Genomic DNA, 18,171 nt, shown 5'->3' with positions numbered 1-18,171 from the left:
AATGAGCTGATTTCTCCCAGTAAACTCAACACAGTCTGAATGACTCAGTGGTTCAAGTAAAAATGCGCCTTGAATGATTAATAATGGATCTTTCTATATAAATGCACAGCTAACGATCAGAAACCTACTACTGTTTATTCGACTGCTTGGTTTGAGAAAGTAGTTCAAAGGTTTGAGGTCGGTTACATTTTTTAAATGTTTTTGAAAAAAGTCTTGTATGCTCACCAAGGCTACATTCATTTGACCAAAAATACAGTAAAAGTCATATTATGAAATATTATTACAATTTAAAATAACTGTTTTCTATCTGAATATATTTTAAAACTTGATTCATTCCTGTGATGGAAATGCTGAATTTTCAGCATCATTACTCCAGTCTTCAGTATTACATGATCCTTCATTCTAATATGCTGATTTAGTGCTCAAGATTTCTTTTTAATTATTATTATTATCTATGTTGAAAACAGTTTTTGCTGCTTAATATTTTTGTGGAAACCCTGATACACCATTCAAAACAATTAATACTTTTTTTTTCAACAAGAATACTTTTAATTCAGAATTAATCAATTTATCATGTTAATATAACATTATTATAAAGACATTTAATATGTAAGAAAATATGTCTATTTTACGATTCATTATTTCCATTTCATACTGTAATATTTCACAATATTACTGTATTTTTGATCAAATAAATGCAGCATTGGTGAGCATAAGAAACTGCTTATAAAAAGATTTAAAACAAATCTTAATGATTCCAAACTTTTGACCAGTATAGTGTTTGTTGGTCTTCTTTTCTTGGAAGAAATGTTCTAATACAGTTATACATAGTTTTGTACACAGAAGTTAGCATGATTAGTGTCAACCTTCAATTCATTACCAATTAAGTAACTGTAGTTCGGAGTGATACTATTATATTAAAATCACATAAAGCTTAAAGGTAATTTAATGAGCACAGTTATTTTTACATACACACAGTTAGTTAATTTAATGGGTACAAAGAGAAATGTAGAAAAAGAGAAAGCATTATTATGCTTTATTAATAGTGTTTACTAAGGCAAGCATCTATTGCTCATTTTGAAACCCAGTAAAAGTAGTAACCCGTCCTGGACGAAACCTCAAATCATGAGGCATTTTGAGAAGATATGTGCAGTTACTCTTTTTTTCAGTGAATTCACCTTGCAGTGAAAAAAAAGGGGGAAAAATTACGTATATATATAGCCTATAGTGAAGAAGGGACTGGGACCAGAAGATCACAAAGATTTTTTCCATTTAGGCTGGAATACACTACAAGACCTTTAAAATCTGAACAGATTTTAAAACACTAGGCATAATACAACTTTGTAAATGGTTACAGAGAGAAAATGGACATTATACACTAAACAACTTTCAAATCGTTCCAAACACAACAAACTCACACAGAAACACACCAGAAACCAACAGCTCAAAGTATCAAACATGTTTAATAGATCATTGTCTGAAGCTATGCCCATCAATGCCAAATCTGAGGCTGTGCCCATTATTCACTATGCGATTTTCTGTGAAATCTTTCAACTCTGACAGCCCAAAATCTTCAGCCTGGCGCAGACTTTCATGTAGACTCATCCAGACTGCAAAGTGCAAATTGGGCAAAAATCGAATAGATTTAAAGGCATAGAACACCCTAGCAACCTCAGATGTCTTTAACTCACCGAGCAAAACCCTATAGCAACACACTACAACCACTTTAAGTTAACCACCTTAGCAACTGAATAGCAATTTCCTGGCAACCACTCAAAACACCTTAGTATCATGGTGATGACTTTTGCACATCTGTCACGGTTTGGTTCAGATGAAAAAGGTTCAAACAGGTTTCTAAAAACAAAAGGTTATTTAATAAAACAAACTTATTAGTGTAACAGAAGGTCTGAACACAAACAATACCAGACAACTGAGGACTGAAAAGATTGCAACCTACATACAATGTAAATGAGGGTGACAAACACCTGTGCAGATCAAATTAATCATCATGACAACTGGTAAGTGGCGGGAAAACTGAACAAAGGAACACATGTGACTGAAAATGACTAAAAGTCCATGAAAATGAAACTAAGATTGAGCGGCTGTGACAACATGCATTTTCTTCAGAAAATTTTTAGTTAGGCTAAGCGCTTATCTAACTTTTCCAGAGAGACATCCTTGCTTGACCAGCTTTAAATTCACCCATCCATTCTCAAAACCACTTATCCTCTGAAGAGTCGCAGGCCAATTCACACTAACAAATCTCTTTATATTTTATGAACGTGAATTTGAACTGAATTGGCCACAGAGGAAGTTGAATTGGGGTTTGAACTGGAATGACAGAAAGAGGAATTTTCTAAATTGCAATTCAAAGAAATCCAACAAAAATTCAACAAATAAATTATTCCTCCCTCATTCATAAATCTTCAATATGTATGTCTGTAAGGCATAATAAAACTTTCAAGATTCAAACATTTTCTTCCCAAAGTAGGCAGTCAAGTCGACATAAAAATGTAACTTTTTTTTTGTTAATAAAAAAACACATACTAGGGTTAAAATGAATATCTTTGAATCTATGTTGTTTCTTCAGCAGGGAATGTGACTGCAAAGACTGAAGAAAAAGTAAGTTTGAGCGTATTTTGCTAACAGGACTGCAAGCACCCCCTCCTCTGGCAGTGATGGTCCGATCCGGTGCGATGATGGATGTATTGACCGCCTGATAAAAGCTTCAATCAAACACCTCACCACGGGGCCGCTCAAGTCTCTAAAACAAACTCCAGCTGACAAGAGCGAGTGTGTGTGAACACACATCAGCTGTCCTTCGTGCTGTGTGTGTTTGTGTGGCTGCTCTTTAACCCGGGAACAGGTGTGTGTAATCAGAGTTGGGTTACAGTGAGCAGATTGTCCACTAATGGTGATCAGCGTTCTGCGTTTTTGAGAAACGGAGTGGAGGAGGAAGATGGAATCTGCTCGGTGACGGTGTTTGTGCCTGGCGCTACTGCGGGCGTGTGTAGGTGTGTGTGTGTGTGTTTGCGTGGGAAGGACGAAGGTTGCCAGAACACCTCCTCACCTGTATGGGAACCATGCGATGGCGCTTTAGTGCCCCCTTCTGGTGGAATCTGACGAAGCAACCCACACAATAATCCTCTCCGCATTCAGAACACATCTGAAACAGATCAAAAACAGTTAAATAAACCTAGGATATGTACGGCAAGGTATATTTACCCCAAAAACTTTATTATTTGAATAATATATATACAATATATTCAATATATATTTAAAAAACTTACACTTTTTGCTCAACATGATATATTTTAAAATGGAGAGAAGGGAGTTGCACATATCTTAAGGGAGCTCATTATTTTGTTACCGATTGTAAATGAGTGCGGAGGGCGATAAGAGAATCCTTTTGATGGACAGACTGGTAGAGAGACAGACGGCATATCGGCACATGAATTTAAAAGAAGGTCGATCAAATTCACAGTTGAAGAGCCACTTGTAAATGAATCTACCCAGCAATGCCGTCTTGATTAATTCACTCTGAACGTCTACATGCCCTCTCCGTATGATGATGCAGCACTTCAGCTTAAGAGATGCATAATGCTTGGAAGAGTTTGAATTTTTTGGGACAGACTCCGGATATGTTTGGAATAATATTTCTGTTGTAGCCTATTTGTGCACTGTGCACAGTAGGCATATGTGAATATTCTGTATGCATGAAATGTTTAACCTATGACATAATATGTCAAAATGTGTGGAGTATATGTTGAGCACCTTGTGCAAAATACTGTCCCATAATGCAGTTTTAACCAGCATAACAAATTAACTCGAAGCCTCCTAGTTAATCAAGATGTTTAACACAAAATTAAACATAAAACAACAAAAATGCAGCATTGAAATTGTAATGCTGAAATAAAATAAAATATTAAATGAAAAAACGACTAAAAAAATTATATATGAAATATTGTTTTTGCAACTAACTGAAAATAACTAAAACTAAAACTGAAGTAAATTTAAATCAAATTAGAAATATTAAAAAACTAATCCTGTACAAATTACAAAAGCACGTAACAAAAGTTAAAAATAAATACAAAATAAAAGCTAATTCAAAATATTACTAAAAATAGTATAGAAATAAATAATACTAAAATAGCACGTACTATAACAGGAAATAGTTTTGCATCTTAAAAAAAGGTTGAATTCGGAAGAGAATACTAGCATACAACTCTAATACTAATACTAGTATTTCAGCCAGATAGTGAAAAGCTATAAAGTTACTATGCTATTCAGAATTCAGCCATTGTTTTGCACTTTATTAGGTTAAGATCCACCATCTTAGACAGGATAAGATCAACTGACAAGTAAAGCGACCAGCAGTTTGTTTTGTTTATACATGCCAATTAAATACTAGTTAATAAAGTAATAAATACCTACTCATTCAGAAACATGGAAATGTGTAGACTTTGTTATGTGTGTCCAAATGTTTATTACTTTAAACTTAAACTGTTATCTTTTCATCTATCATGCACCTTTCAATTTTAGCAAATCTAAATAAAATTCTGCTTGTGGATTTCTAGTTTACTTTCCACTGAGAACTACAAACAAAGCCTCTAGATACAGTATCAGCAAGTGTTTGTCAAATGTATCAGACAGTTAGTGAAAGGACAGATCGGTAAGCGTGATGTCTGAAACTATATTTCACATACTATTTAAAAAAAAAAGTAGGCAGACTGTATCCAGTGTATACTAGACTATGTAGTTGGCAGTAAATAGCACATTTCATTCTGAACAAAACAACAGCTCTCAACTTTAGTTCCTGTGGGTTCCTCTAGGGTTGTGTGAGTGAGCATGGAGGAAACTTTTAGAAAGCTTTGGCTCTACACATCCATAAATATACATATTGAGACACACACACACCCTAAACATTCGCTTTAACACACTTGCTGTCTTTTGACAGCCAAATGCCTGTGCCAAATCCACAGGTACATGTCCCCTAGAGACGGTCTGTCTCAAAGCACTAAAGTCCCCTTCACACACACATTCGAGGAGTGCATGAAAGTCCCAAATCTCACAGGGGTGACTGGGTCCCCTTTAATACGGCCACACAAGCACACACACACACAGTGAATAAAGAAAAGGGTAAATACAGTGCTGCTCTGTGAATCTACAGCTGTGCCCATTACCAGCTCTTTTAATGGCCACATAAAAAAGGTCTCATTTCAGCACAACACCGCTGAAATAAATTACAGCAGCACAGTGCAGGACAGCAGCGGCATTCTCCCCAAACTGATTTTTAAGAGAGCTTCGGGACTATAGAATCTGCAGTTCATGTCTTCCTTGCTAAGAAGTCATGTTGGATGAGTAGGAATATATTTGCAGCACTGTATTTGGGAGCAGCTCAATCTACTGCTGCCAGTCATGGCTCAGAGTAGAAAGTGTGAACAAACCTTTGTGTCATGCACTTTAGTCTTGCAGAGCCATGACTATCGGTATGAAGTCTGGTCCAAGCTTTAGATTATTCTGGCTGAGAAGACTCTTTGACCAATATGTCTGACTAGGAATGGGTCAAATTGATGATACCACAATAATAGACAATAATTACAGCAGGAAAAATAATAATAATAATAATATTAACTGAAGTGGCATTGAAGTCCACTTCAAGCATTGAGGAGTTGTACAGAAAGCCCTGTATGAATGTATGTACTTTCAGAAATACATGTTAGTTTCATAGACAAACAAGATGCTCAAGGATATCTTGCTACAGAGTGGCTCAAAGAGAACTATTGAATGTCTTTTAAAGATGAATCTTCATGAACCTTGTAAACATTAAGCAAATAAGAATATTAGAATATTTTCTGAAAGATTGTGACACTGAAGACTGGAGCAATGGCTGCTGAAAATCCAGCTTTACGTCACAGGAATAAATTACATTTGAAAATATATTCAAACAAAAAAGTTATTTAAATAAAAGTAGCCTTGGTGAGGAAAACAAGACTTCTGAGACATGATGCATGATGAATGAAAGGGATGAATAGCTTTGGATTAAAAATGGTTCACATAACAGAACGGATGAAAACTCACCAGTCCGGCCAGTTGAACTTCACACTGTCCACAGACTTTTCCCCTCAGTTTAAGCTTCCCGTTAGCACCATGTGCCTTGCTGGCTGGTTCCGCTATTACCTGCTTCTGAACTGCTACATTTATACAAACACACACACAAAATTCAGAACATCAGAACACTTCAGTACTCTAACAATACAAAACTTTGGGGTAAAATAGTCAATTTGGAACCATTTTTATCAAAACTTTGCAGTATTAAATAAAATACAAGTATATTTTTTCCTTTGCATGACTTTTTTAATTCCATTATTGTTATTTTTATTTCTTTCTTTCTTGTTTTTAGAAATGAAAACAAATCAAAAAACTACTTTTTTGCAGTCCAGTCTCTGTGATAGATACAGTGCACTGATGCCTTAATATGCTGTCTATTGTTTGGAACAAGCTTTGTGGGATGAAATAGTTAGTTAGCAAACTAGACTTTGTAACAGAGTTAAAGACAATTTTGACTCATACCATTCTGAAATGAGTTCTCGCACAGAAAAAGAAGGGGGTGTGAAGCTAATACTTTACTATACTAGTGTCCATGTGATCTATTTGAGAAAAAAGCAGTTCAAAACACATCTCAGATTCCAGTCCACCCACCTGGCACAGACTCATCCTTCAGCACTCTAATCTTCATCTTGCCTGGAGAGAGCTGCCCGAAACAACATATTTCAAACACCACATTATCACCAAATCCACCAGTGAATCGTTCAAGCAGTTAATTCTAGAAAGTGCGTCAAATGATTTGGACCATTTCTGGCATGATTGAAGGTGAAGTCTGCCTGATTGAGACTGGATATCTTAAACAGATGGACAGGCAGACAGAGTTTATTTGTGTGTTAGCATGAAAAGATGATGTCTGATGAGAAAAGACTTACTCTGTGAGGTGCGTTCTCCTTGTTCGTCTTGACTCTTTGAAACGCAGGGGCAAGAGCCTGTGCAGAATACCAGTGAGAAGCTCCCATCTTCCTGTGTGGAAATATCACAGAAAGTTGCTCAGTTTAGCACAGAACTGCAGAATTTATAGTACTTACTATTACTTTTTGAAAAACGCTTAGCCCTAAGTATTAAAATCCAGTGCTTAACTCTTCAACGTGTGCTACGGACAGCAAATCAAACATATAATTTTCGCTTGACAAAAGATAAAACAGGCGAAAAATCCCAGACTTAAAGGAGCCATATCTCTTTTGACTTGAGCCAGTATGCAGCGCCCTAGAAACCACTCCTTAGCAACACCTTAGCAACGCCCTGGTAACTATCCACACCATTCTAGCATTGTGGGGGTGACTTTCACACAGACAATCGCCATATTTTCTTTGGAATGTCAATTTATAAATAAAAAAGAAGGAAAAAACAAGAACACTTGCTGATTGGTAACTTTTAATTAAGCACATATCAAATGATGAAAAACAAACACAAACAGTACATGAAAGCTTTGCCCTACATAATTCACACAGATACACAGATGGAGGTCGACTTCATTTGTTTTCTGATTTGTTGTTTTGGTTGCCACATCAAATCAACAGTCTAAATAATTCACGGTGTGATTGCGGGGGAGGCCGTTTGTTTAGGGTGGGCTGTCATGTTGGCATAGAGCCGCAAGCCTGAATGTGTTCAAAGGATGGAAATGTATGCTATGTGTGTCTGCTTGTACAATATAATTTTTCAAGTAAAGAGGAAACCGTGCTCTTGAAATGTATCTTTCTCTCATGCTGGTGCCACTTCAAGGTCGTGAAACTGTTTGGATGGCTGCCTGAAAAATTCTGAAAAAAAACAGACTGTTTAAATATCAAAATCCCAGACGAATGTGTACTCGGTGACAGGTCATGTGACTTTGCCTCTAAATGCTTGAGCTCAATGTGTTCAGCAGAAGTAGGGTAGGCACTTGTGTTTGAGTTTTTACGAATCATTAATTTACTAATTTGTCAAAGTGATTTACAGCACAATAACTATAGAACTGGTCCCTTTGGGACCATCTTAAATACCTAACCCTAATTTGAGCAATGGGAAAAGTCATGAATAGATCATGCTTAATCATGCTAAAAATACTCCAGCTCCACTTAAATCCATCTCATATTATCAAAGACTGAGAAAGTCAGAGACTTTGGAAGGGGGCAGCAGGGAGAGAGGACACTTCCTCTGCGTGCTGTCCACTCTCATTAAGGGCTGTTTATGTGCTGGCCTTTATCAGTCTGATGGAGACGGGCGTTTGGGATGGGGATTAACCGCGCTCAAGCCTGCCTGTCAGCATTATAGGGAAACGCACAAGCAACGTGGCAGTTGTGCTAACAACTGGCGGATTACCATCAGGAGCACAGACTGAGTGCCAACCAACAAGACAAACACTTATCTCCTGTCAGGGTCACAGACAACCAACTCCTCTGCTACTCGAGTACACTGTGTGGCGGTAGTGGGACAGGTGAGAGGTTAAACTACTGCACATTTAACCTTGTGTTAAATCAAACTAAAATGTAATTTAATCTTGTGAAGGCAAAGCTGAATTCTCTCCAGTATTTAGTGTCACATGCTCCTTCAGAAATCATTCTAATATGCTGTTTGCTGCACAAGAAACATTTCTTAGTATTACCAATGTTGAAAGCAGTAGTGCTGCTTCATATTTTTGTAGAAACTGATTTAAAAAAATCCAGATTCTTTGATAAATAGAAAGTTCATAAGAACAGCATTTAATTGATATAGAAATCTTTTGTAACATTTTTGGTCAATTTAATGCATTAGTTGATTAAAAGTATTAATTTCTTTAAAAATAAAAATTCGTACTGACCCCAAACTTCTAAATGATAGTGTACTGTATACTGATGACCAGCTCTGAAAGGACAGACAAACTATTAAAAAGGGCTCACTCTGAAAGCACAGCTTACACCAAGCACAAAGCCAGCGCCTATCGACTCTAATCTACTCTTATGAATTCACCTGTAGCCCTTTAGTCCTCTGCCTTCACTGCAATAAACAGCGAGCAGGTTGAGCATGGAGGAAGATAACATCAACCATTCCCAGCATGGCACCCGCAACAGAAGTTCTGCTTTGATTAATGGCCGCCGATAAGAGCTAATCTACAAGAGTTTTATTTTAAAACGTCCGTATGGAGCCAGTCGTAATTTAGATATGGTACCGCTTACATTCCTTAATATGACAGTTCCGGTACGCAGCCCAGATCTCACAGACATCTAGTCTATAGCTGCATTCATGCTGCATTCATTCATCTGATTTTCGGGAAAGTGCTGCCTTGTGTTATTGATACTGATGCAATTGGCGCCATCCATCCCTGTGAAGAACTCGCTGGTATAGCTTCATGCTATTGTCTCCGTTCGGCTTTCCGCCTCGCTGATATATCCGCTTTCTAGGCACAAATATGTTAAATTACAGATAAATTCATTCTTCACACTATCTCAACATAATTCATCCTGAAATTCATTCCTCACGCTACCTCAACATCATTCTTTCTGACCGACTTCATGTATATGTTTGCGTTTGTTTGGTAGTATATATGGGAATATGATGTATTCACTGCATCTTCCCCATTACTATAGTGTTTCCCTCCCCTGTTGAGTTATGAGCTGATACGTACACCTAAAACGGCCGCCACTATAAATTCATGAGGTGGACCTCCACAGGTCACATTTTAGTGTTATTAATGAAGAGCTGTAGGAAAGGGGCCGGGCTGAGAAGAGAAAGAGAGGGAGAGAGAGACATCAAATTAATAACTACTGATGTTATTTTTTTCCTATTCTTTTATTTTGACAGAAAACTAATTTCCTGCCTTCCTCGTTTTGGCATAGGGTCCTACTTAATCTTAATTTGTTAGGAAGAAATGGGAAGACAAGCATGGATGTGCAGCGCGAGCAGAGCTGCTGGAGCCGAGATGACTCAATTTCCTTCCACTCGATGGCTATGCTGATTCCATCAAACCAGTTCGCTAAGAAGTCAAACCATCACCCGAGATTGCCTGCAGAGCAGGCCAGGAGCTGCATACTCCATGTGCCGATCAGATTTTAAAGCTAATGTCATCTCTGTCACTCCATTTCCACTTCTTCTCTATCTTGGCTACATATACTCACATACCTGTATGTACGAGCTGTTTGTAGCTTCCCACGATTACCTAAGTATCAAAAGGTAGCCAGTCGTTTACACAAATTTTTAAATGTTGCTCATATCAGATCCTGGTGCTAAACTAACCCACACATACATAGACAGAATAGGAGTGTAAGTATGGATGTACAATTGGAACAAGGAATGTTGGGAACATAATGTCTTCTCTGAGAACTTTAGGATGTCTTTGGCAACCTTCAACTATATATGTCAGAGCGTTTCTGCAAGGCACTGCACTTACAGTCGGTGACATACCCTTGAGAAAGCTTGTACTATATGCACTGGGTTAAATGGACTGACATTTTATGAGAAATGTCAAGTTCGATTAATGTATTTACAAAGTCACATTGCAAAAAATACTGATATGCATGTGCTTTATTTCTGCGTCTTATGCGAGGAAAGAAAATCAGATTTGGGCCACATTTAAGTGCTATGTGAACGTAGTAATTAAGACCAATTCCCCTTATATTACAGGAATATTCTGAATCAAATACAGTATAATAAAGCAGCAGTTCCCAAACAGGGAGCAAGGGCCCACTATGGGGCCTCTGCAAACTTCCAGGGGGCCCGCAATAAGTATAAAAAGTGTTTAATATCATCTTAATTAAAATGCAAAAAATTACATCATATTTTTATTTTATTTATACAAGTAAATCCAGCTACTTCAACTTGACATCCATGTGCAGTTCATAGTGACCAGAAAAGTTAAACTCTATTAAAAAAAACATGAATATATAGTCCATATGACTCCTGCCCTATATTTCAAGTCTTCTGAAGACCCAAATTTAAGATGTTAATTACTCTTCTACTCCTCTGCAGATTTCCAATCAAATATGGTGGCATTTGGCACATCATGTTGGATTCTGATGTGCCATCGGTTCTCATATGTCTCTTGATAAAACGTGATTGATGCCAAACCTGGTAACTGAGGAGGATTTGCAGTTTTTAGCAGTAAAAAAAAAAAAAAATTATCTGTTCATCACACAAAGTTCGAAAAGTAGAGCATGGTGCTTGCACTGCCAAGGTCATGGGTTCGATTCCTAGGGAATGCATGAACTGATAAAAAAAAAATGTAGGCCTATGCCTTTAAGGTAAGTTGCTTTGGATAAATGTGTCTGCCAAGTGCACACAGTAAATGTAAATGTATAGCTTCAAAAGACTTACAGTATGTCAAATAGACTATGGAGATTTTGTTGTTTCTTTTTTTATTTTTGGAGTTTGACAGCCATGGTCACTGAAAACTGTCACTGTTTGAGGAAAAAATAGTAAAAAATTCAAGGTAGAAAAACAGCTGCATACAAGTTTTGGGAGGGTGAAAAAAACATGAACAGAATATTAATTCTGGGTGAATTATTCAATTGGATTCCTCTGTCTTTGTCTCCACACCAACCCTCATAATCTCTCATTCTCTCTTTCACTTGCTATCTCATCCTATGTTTTTCATTTTATTCATCACCGTTTCATTGTTTGCATTTTCTCTTTTATCTCAACACTCTCTGTCACAGTCATTGTTTGGCTCGTTAATTTATTCATCTACTCACTCATTCATTAATTCAACAAGCTGTCCCTCCCCTCCCTATTTTACTCACTCCCTCTCCTCTTTCTCCTGATTCATACGCTGTTTGAGCTCCTCCAGTCTGCTCTCCATCTCCTTGGCATGTTGATCCAGCTGCACTGTTTCCATACGCAATTCCCGTAGATTCCTAGGAAAAACATACACATGCAGAAATATACAATTTGATGTACTACATGTTTACTTGTAAACCAATGTGACCCTGACTTGTTGTATTCGTGTCAGTCTGCTTTAGACAATCATTCAACTGAATACACAAAATCATTTTATTTTGAACAGACTACTCTAAATATTTGGAGCGCCGCCATTTGCAAAAGCGACGTGTTGCGTGCTGCTAATAATGTGAAAAATCTGAAGCGTGAAAAGAAACTCAAGGGAGCCGACTGTTCAAACCTGACATTTAACTTCATTGACTTGGGCTTGCTGGGAAGTACCACAAAGTTGTTTAAATTCATGGTGCTCTCTGATCAGACTGTAAGCTTCACAGGCAGTAATTTCCACTGAAGTGTTCTGAGGGAAAAAAGAGTTCTGAGTGAGAAACACACAGCACAGAATAGGACAAATTTCACTGAATTAACCTACAAAAAGGGCCAATGAAATGACCAGCAGCAGACTTTTACGGAAAAAAAAGAAGCACTGTATGGTACCATGGTATGGTGATGGTATCGTATCGTGGTACTGAATGATTAGTATATTTATTTATATAAAAAGGTATTTTCATGGTACTCAAATGTACTGAAAAGAATACCAGGCTATAATAACCATGGTAGTGCCATTTTGTTATTGCAAACATTTGACATAAAATGACATTTGCATGGTACCCAAAGGTATTGTATGTCAAAGAATCCCAGGGCACCACCATGGTAGCCTACATAGCAAAAGAACCATGTTAGAGCCATTTTGTAAACTTTTGACATACTGTAACTTAATAGCATATATGGAACTCAAAGACATGTCAAAGAATATGACATGGTGCATGTCTAAAACATGGTTTTACCACAGTACCTTCCCGTTTTGTAGTTTTCTGCTTGTTAACCATTTACGTTAAGATTTAATAAATTACAGCTAAAAGAGAGAAAGCTGATACATATATTCTCATTAACTGTTAGTATTGTTTCAGGCACATTTGGGCGTTAGAATGATTAAGAGCTTTCCAAAACTAAGACGAGAACTGCTGCACAACTGTACAGAGTTAAAAGATACTTAGCCAACAATACTCTATCAAAATTTCGCAGGTTTTTAAAGCACTCACCTTAACACATCGTCCTCCCGAAATACCTCTTGTGAAAACTGTGTACGTCTGTCGTTATAGCAACGTGTCTCGCGAGAGTTTTTCTAGTGCTGGGCATGCGCAGGTGCTAGTGCATTGAGCTGACAGCCTCCTTCATGTGCTCTGGCTCTGCTATCGGATATTCCTACTTTCAACTTCTGAGGTCGTGACTACGAGCTCGGCGCATTCAAGTGCTTTGTTGTCGGAAAGAACAGGAGGACGCTAGGTTTATTCTTGCCTATTTTGGGGGAAATCTTATTAAAAGCCGAAATTATATTTAGCGTCCAATTCACTGACAACAATCTAAATAGCTTGCTGAATTACCATCCTAGAATTTTTCACGTTTATAGCACGCCCAACTCGAGAACTTGGGTATCAAACTTATGGTGCGTTCAAGTCCTCCTGGGAAGTTTCGTACCCCGAGGTTCCCAGTGGTAAATCCGACTTGAGAGGGCGTTCGTGTCCAAAAATTAACCATAATTCCAATAGCACGTGTCATGAAGGCAGCACAATCTTCTTTGTTACTATGGTTGCATTTAATGATTACAACATCAGGAACAACGGCAATAAAAATAGCAAAAAACAACATGATGTAATTGGAAAAATGTAATAAACTTAAAAATAAATGTCGTATAGCCTAACTTACATTCGTATGAAATTCTGAATTATTATTGCACAATAGGCTAATACAATTACATGCAAGCATAGACAAAAACATAACCTTCAAACCCCACATGACAGTGTTAAAACAGTGAAAGGAATTCGCTGGAGCTCAGGACGGGTGTTGAGGTGTTTTTGGCAAAGGATATTGTGAGCTTGTGAGAGGGGTTATTAAAAAGTTTCTTGAGGGAACATAAATAGAGTTTTACTGCTTTCTTTGTGTTTGGCAACTGTAATATTTCTGCTAATGAAGTCCTGATGCATCATGTAGCTTTCTGACACAGAGGAGAGAGACCTCTGTTGATCCTGTAATTATGGACAGCTTGATTTCCCTAATTAAAATCATTTCAGCACTAAAATCAAATTTCATGTGGATGTTTTGATTGCAGTCATAAGAACCCTCATTAAAGCGTCAGCACCGTATGTCTCAATTAGTCTACAAAAATTAGTGTACTGTTTTGTTTTCATGAGAGTTTTGTGTCAGCCATTTCAGTTCTACATTTATTTTCCTTCATCAAATTCAAATAAAATGTATTCATCTTTGAATAATCATAATCAACCACAAAATTCAGAATTAATATTTCAAACAATACACAAAATCAGTGTAAACTTGCAAGTAGGCCTACCTCTTATGTCTGGCTGGTGATATATAAATTACAGATGTTTACATGTAAACATTTAAAGGGTTAGTTTTGTCATCATTTGCTCACCCTCATGCTGTTCCAAACCTGTATGAGTTTATTTTTCTGTTGAACACAATAGATTATCTTTTAAAGAATGTGGGTAACCAGATAGTTGACGGCACCCATTGGCTTGCATTTGTTTTCCTTCTATGGAAGTCAATGGCTACCATCAACTGTTCGATTACTAACATTATTTTGTGTTCAACAGAAGAAAGAAACTCATACAGGTTTGGAACAACTTTAGGGTGAGAAAATGATGACAACATTTTAATTTCTGGGTGAACTATTATTAAAGTAACATGATGCAATAAAGAATCGCATGTGCAGGGTAAGATTTGTGAAAGTGTACATATAAGATTGCAAGCGTAAATTAAATTTGCATGTGCAGAAGAAGATTTGTAAAGGTGTAAATCACCTTTCAAGTGGTGTAATTCATGTATTGTGAAGCTGCAGCTTCATGCTAACGCAAAATAAATAGGATCTATATTCTTCTGGCTTCCATTTTTCCACGCTTACACTTTTGGCACGTTTTTTTCGTACAAATACGGCCAAAAGCATTGCAAGCCTGAACAGCAATTTGCAACTTAAAGTCTGCATGAACCGGAAGTTGCAAACGACTTTTCTCCAGTGTTGTGACGTATTTCCCAGTGAAAAGGAATATTGAACAGAGGGCAGGGTTTTACTCTAGCGCTCCTCCTCTCCATCTCTGCTCATAACAGACTAACGGTTTGAGGGGAGTGGTTAAGCGTTTCCCAACCCAAGCCGTCAAACCTACATCATCAGAGAAGGAACGCCATTCCAGACCGGAAGTAACTTTTCAGACTTTGATTAAAGATTACGACGGCAAACCATTTTTTTCTGTGTATTAACTTGCACAGATTAATTTTTCACCACAAGACTAGTAATATGCGCTAACAAAGTAAATAGGGTCAATTTTGATTTCAGTTGGACTTTAAAACAACAGAGTCAGGAACGGCAAAACAGATTGATCGCGTAAAATCAACCTTTGTGTAAAAAAATTAACTGTTGCAAATGTCTAAATGACTTATTGTGTACATGAGGATAAAAGTTCCCCAAATAACCCGATCTGTACAGCTGCGTTCCAGTCCAAAATTTTCATGCCCTTCACTTTCTAACTTCCCTCTGTCTCGTTCACTCGGATGTACGTCATTGCGAGTGCCCACTACTAGCGGAAACTGCAATGGGCTGAATTGGAACGTCCTGAGCCGTTGATCACTTGGAATCAGCTGTGGAGTTGATTTATTATTTACATTTGTTTTCCCTTTAAGAATTTGTTTAATGCAGCATCCAAATGTATATATGGTGTTTGGGTTGTTTTCAATAAAAAAAAAATAGAATTAATATATCATAGAGTTGTTTGTTGTGGTGGTGATTAGACGAGATCTGTGGTGACGTCACAATCGTACTGCATTGTGGGACATATAGGTGCCTGAAGTGTACATATGAAGTAGACTCGCTCCAAAATCGAGGGAACGAGGGTCTGTCCATATAAACTTCCCTCGTCCACTTCACGAAGTGGAACGCACTTCAAAATGGCGGCAGGGATTCCCCCGAGGGGAAGTGCTTAGGGAAGTTTGCAAGTGCGTGTCTAAAAGTGGACTGGAACGCAGCACTAGTTTTGGCACGTTTCTCTCACTCATTGAGTTTTGCAAGCGCGAAGAGGAGGGCGGGTCCACATGTATGTAAAGTACCATTTCGGCAATGAACGATGCTGAGCCAAATGAAGATAAAGATGTGTTCTGGACTGGTGTGTTTATTGAACCAATCAGATAAGAGTAAATTGAGAGTCAGCGAGAAGCTCATTTGATTGGCTACATGAATAAGATGGACCCGCCCTCCTCTTCGCGCTAGCAAAACTCAATGAGTGAGAGAATCGTGCCAAAACTGTAAGCGTAGCTAAAAGAAAGACACAACTGTACAAATCAGGTTATTTCGGGAACTTTTTTGCCCCATGCACACAAGTCATTTAGACATTTGCAACAGTTTATTTTTTTACACAAAGGTTAGTTTTACGTGATCAATCTGTTTTGAAGTTCATGATGCTCTGTTGTTTTCACTTGCAAATTGCTGTTCACAGGCTTGCAATGCTTTTGCCAAAAGTGTAAGCGCGGAAAAATGGAAGTCAGAAGAATACAAATCATATTTATTTTGCGTAAGCAAGCTGCAGCTTCACACTACATGAATTACACTTACGAATAACACTAAAATGCAGCAAATATTTTTTTTCTTACACTTAAAAGGCGATTTACGCTTTTATAAATCTTCTCTTGCACATGCAAATTTATTTTACGCTTGCAATCTTATGCACACTTTTATTGTGGTGCATGCGATTCTTTATGGCATCATATTACCTTCATAGAACTATCCCTTTAGGGAAAATGTTTACACTCCAAAGTCATTATATAAATATAACTGATTACCAAATAAGATGCTCAGAGCCACATACAGATATTTCGGACCTGAATATTTATTAAAAATCATTTTCATTCCAAAATATTTTTGCATATGGATGCTAAACTGTATAATTGAGCATCGTCCAGGAAAATGATTTCCAACACAGCTGTGCTAGTTTCAAGTCTCTCGTATCACTCTGTGCACTCTTTCTTCTCACATAATAAACTCATTTAAAATCCAATCAATATTTCATGTCCATTTATTTATTTATTTGCGGCTGTGTAATAATCACTTGTTATTGAAAACTAAACCCCAACACGGTGATCAGGACCCCGACGTGAAATGTGTGTGTGAGTTTCTCTAACTGTGCCTGCCTCAACACAGGCCAACCTCATTTGTATTCAGCTGGAGTTCAAACTTTCAGATCTGCTATTGCAAAGGTATTCTTCCAGATCTGGTCTTGCCTCTCCATTCCTCTTTCCTGCTTCCCTGCCTCTCTCTGTACTGAGACGAAAGAGAGAGAGAGGGAAGGCAGGCATTGCTCTCCCTCTTTTTCTCAAGGCAACACAGATGAAGGTCGATAGTAGATTTTGCCTTCCCCATCTGCCTCACCTCACCAAAGAGTTTGTGACCCACAGATCCTACACTATGTGTGTGATAATTATACAGTTTAAAAAGGTATATTCTATATACACAGTATACAGTATGAAATATAAATCTCACAAAAACAAGTCACTTTGCAGTTTTCAACCCCCAAATAGTTTGCATAAAGTAATAGCCTATTCTTAGGAAGATTAAGAGTTAAGGCATTGTGCTATTATTTTTCGTGACAAATGTTTAAAAGTATTTGTTGTATGAGAAAAATTAATGAAATATGAATCTCACAATGTCCAGATCACACTACACCCCTAAAATATACAAACAGAAAAATAAATTAATGTTTTGCAGAAAATAAATGAAGGCTATATTTTTACCCTTTTTTAAAAATAAGTAATTTCTGTGCAACAAGTAGAATTGCAAAACTAATGATTATTAGGTTAAAAATTCCCAAACACTCTCTCTACAGGAAGGAAGGACGGATGGACGGACGGATGCAATGATTAATTGTGATGTAATAATGTCTCTGAGCAATATTTCTTATGAAATACGACCAAGAGATGTTGACAGTTTTGTGAGATTCACTCTAATATCTATTTAAATCAATCTGATGCCACAACTTTGGCTCCAGCCACCAGCAAGATACTCAGACTAGGACAGCATACAAATGAGCTGGACATTTTAATCTTAGAGAGAGACAGAGAGAGAGAGAGAGAGAGAGAGAGAGAGAGAGAGAGAGAGAGAGAGAGAGAGAGAGAGAGAGA

The 18,171-nt window shown here is 37.4% G+C and overlaps 1 protein-coding gene across 1 annotated transcript in view; it reads right to left on the bottom strand.

Moving 5' to 3' along the window:
• Nucleotides 1–18,171, bottom strand: part of zbbx (zinc finger, B-box domain containing) — a gene marked incomplete at its 5' end in the record, with an annotated part of 64,068 nt that overhangs the window by 27,041 nt on the left and 18,856 nt on the right. The window contains 5 exons of the mRNA XM_081371862.1: nucleotides 3,071–3,166; nucleotides 6,082–6,194; nucleotides 6,703–6,754; nucleotides 6,981–7,071; nucleotides 11,799–11,912. Of these exons, the coding sequence (XP_081227988.1) occupies nucleotides 3,071–3,166; nucleotides 6,082–6,194; nucleotides 6,703–6,754; nucleotides 6,981–7,071; nucleotides 11,799–11,912 (466 nt within the window). The remainder of the gene's footprint in view (nucleotides 1–3,070; nucleotides 3,167–6,081; nucleotides 6,195–6,702; nucleotides 6,755–6,980; nucleotides 7,072–11,798; nucleotides 11,913–18,171) is intronic.

The sequence above is a fragment of the Scardinius erythrophthalmus genome, assembly GCF_964197995.2.
Source record: "Scardinius erythrophthalmus genome assembly, chromosome: 8".
In the NCBI taxonomy this organism is placed as follows: Eukaryota; Metazoa; Chordata; class Actinopteri; order Cypriniformes; family Leuciscidae; genus Scardinius; species Scardinius erythrophthalmus.
Note: the sequence above shows the minus strand (reverse complement) of the source record. Positions and strands in the feature narration are given on the sequence as shown.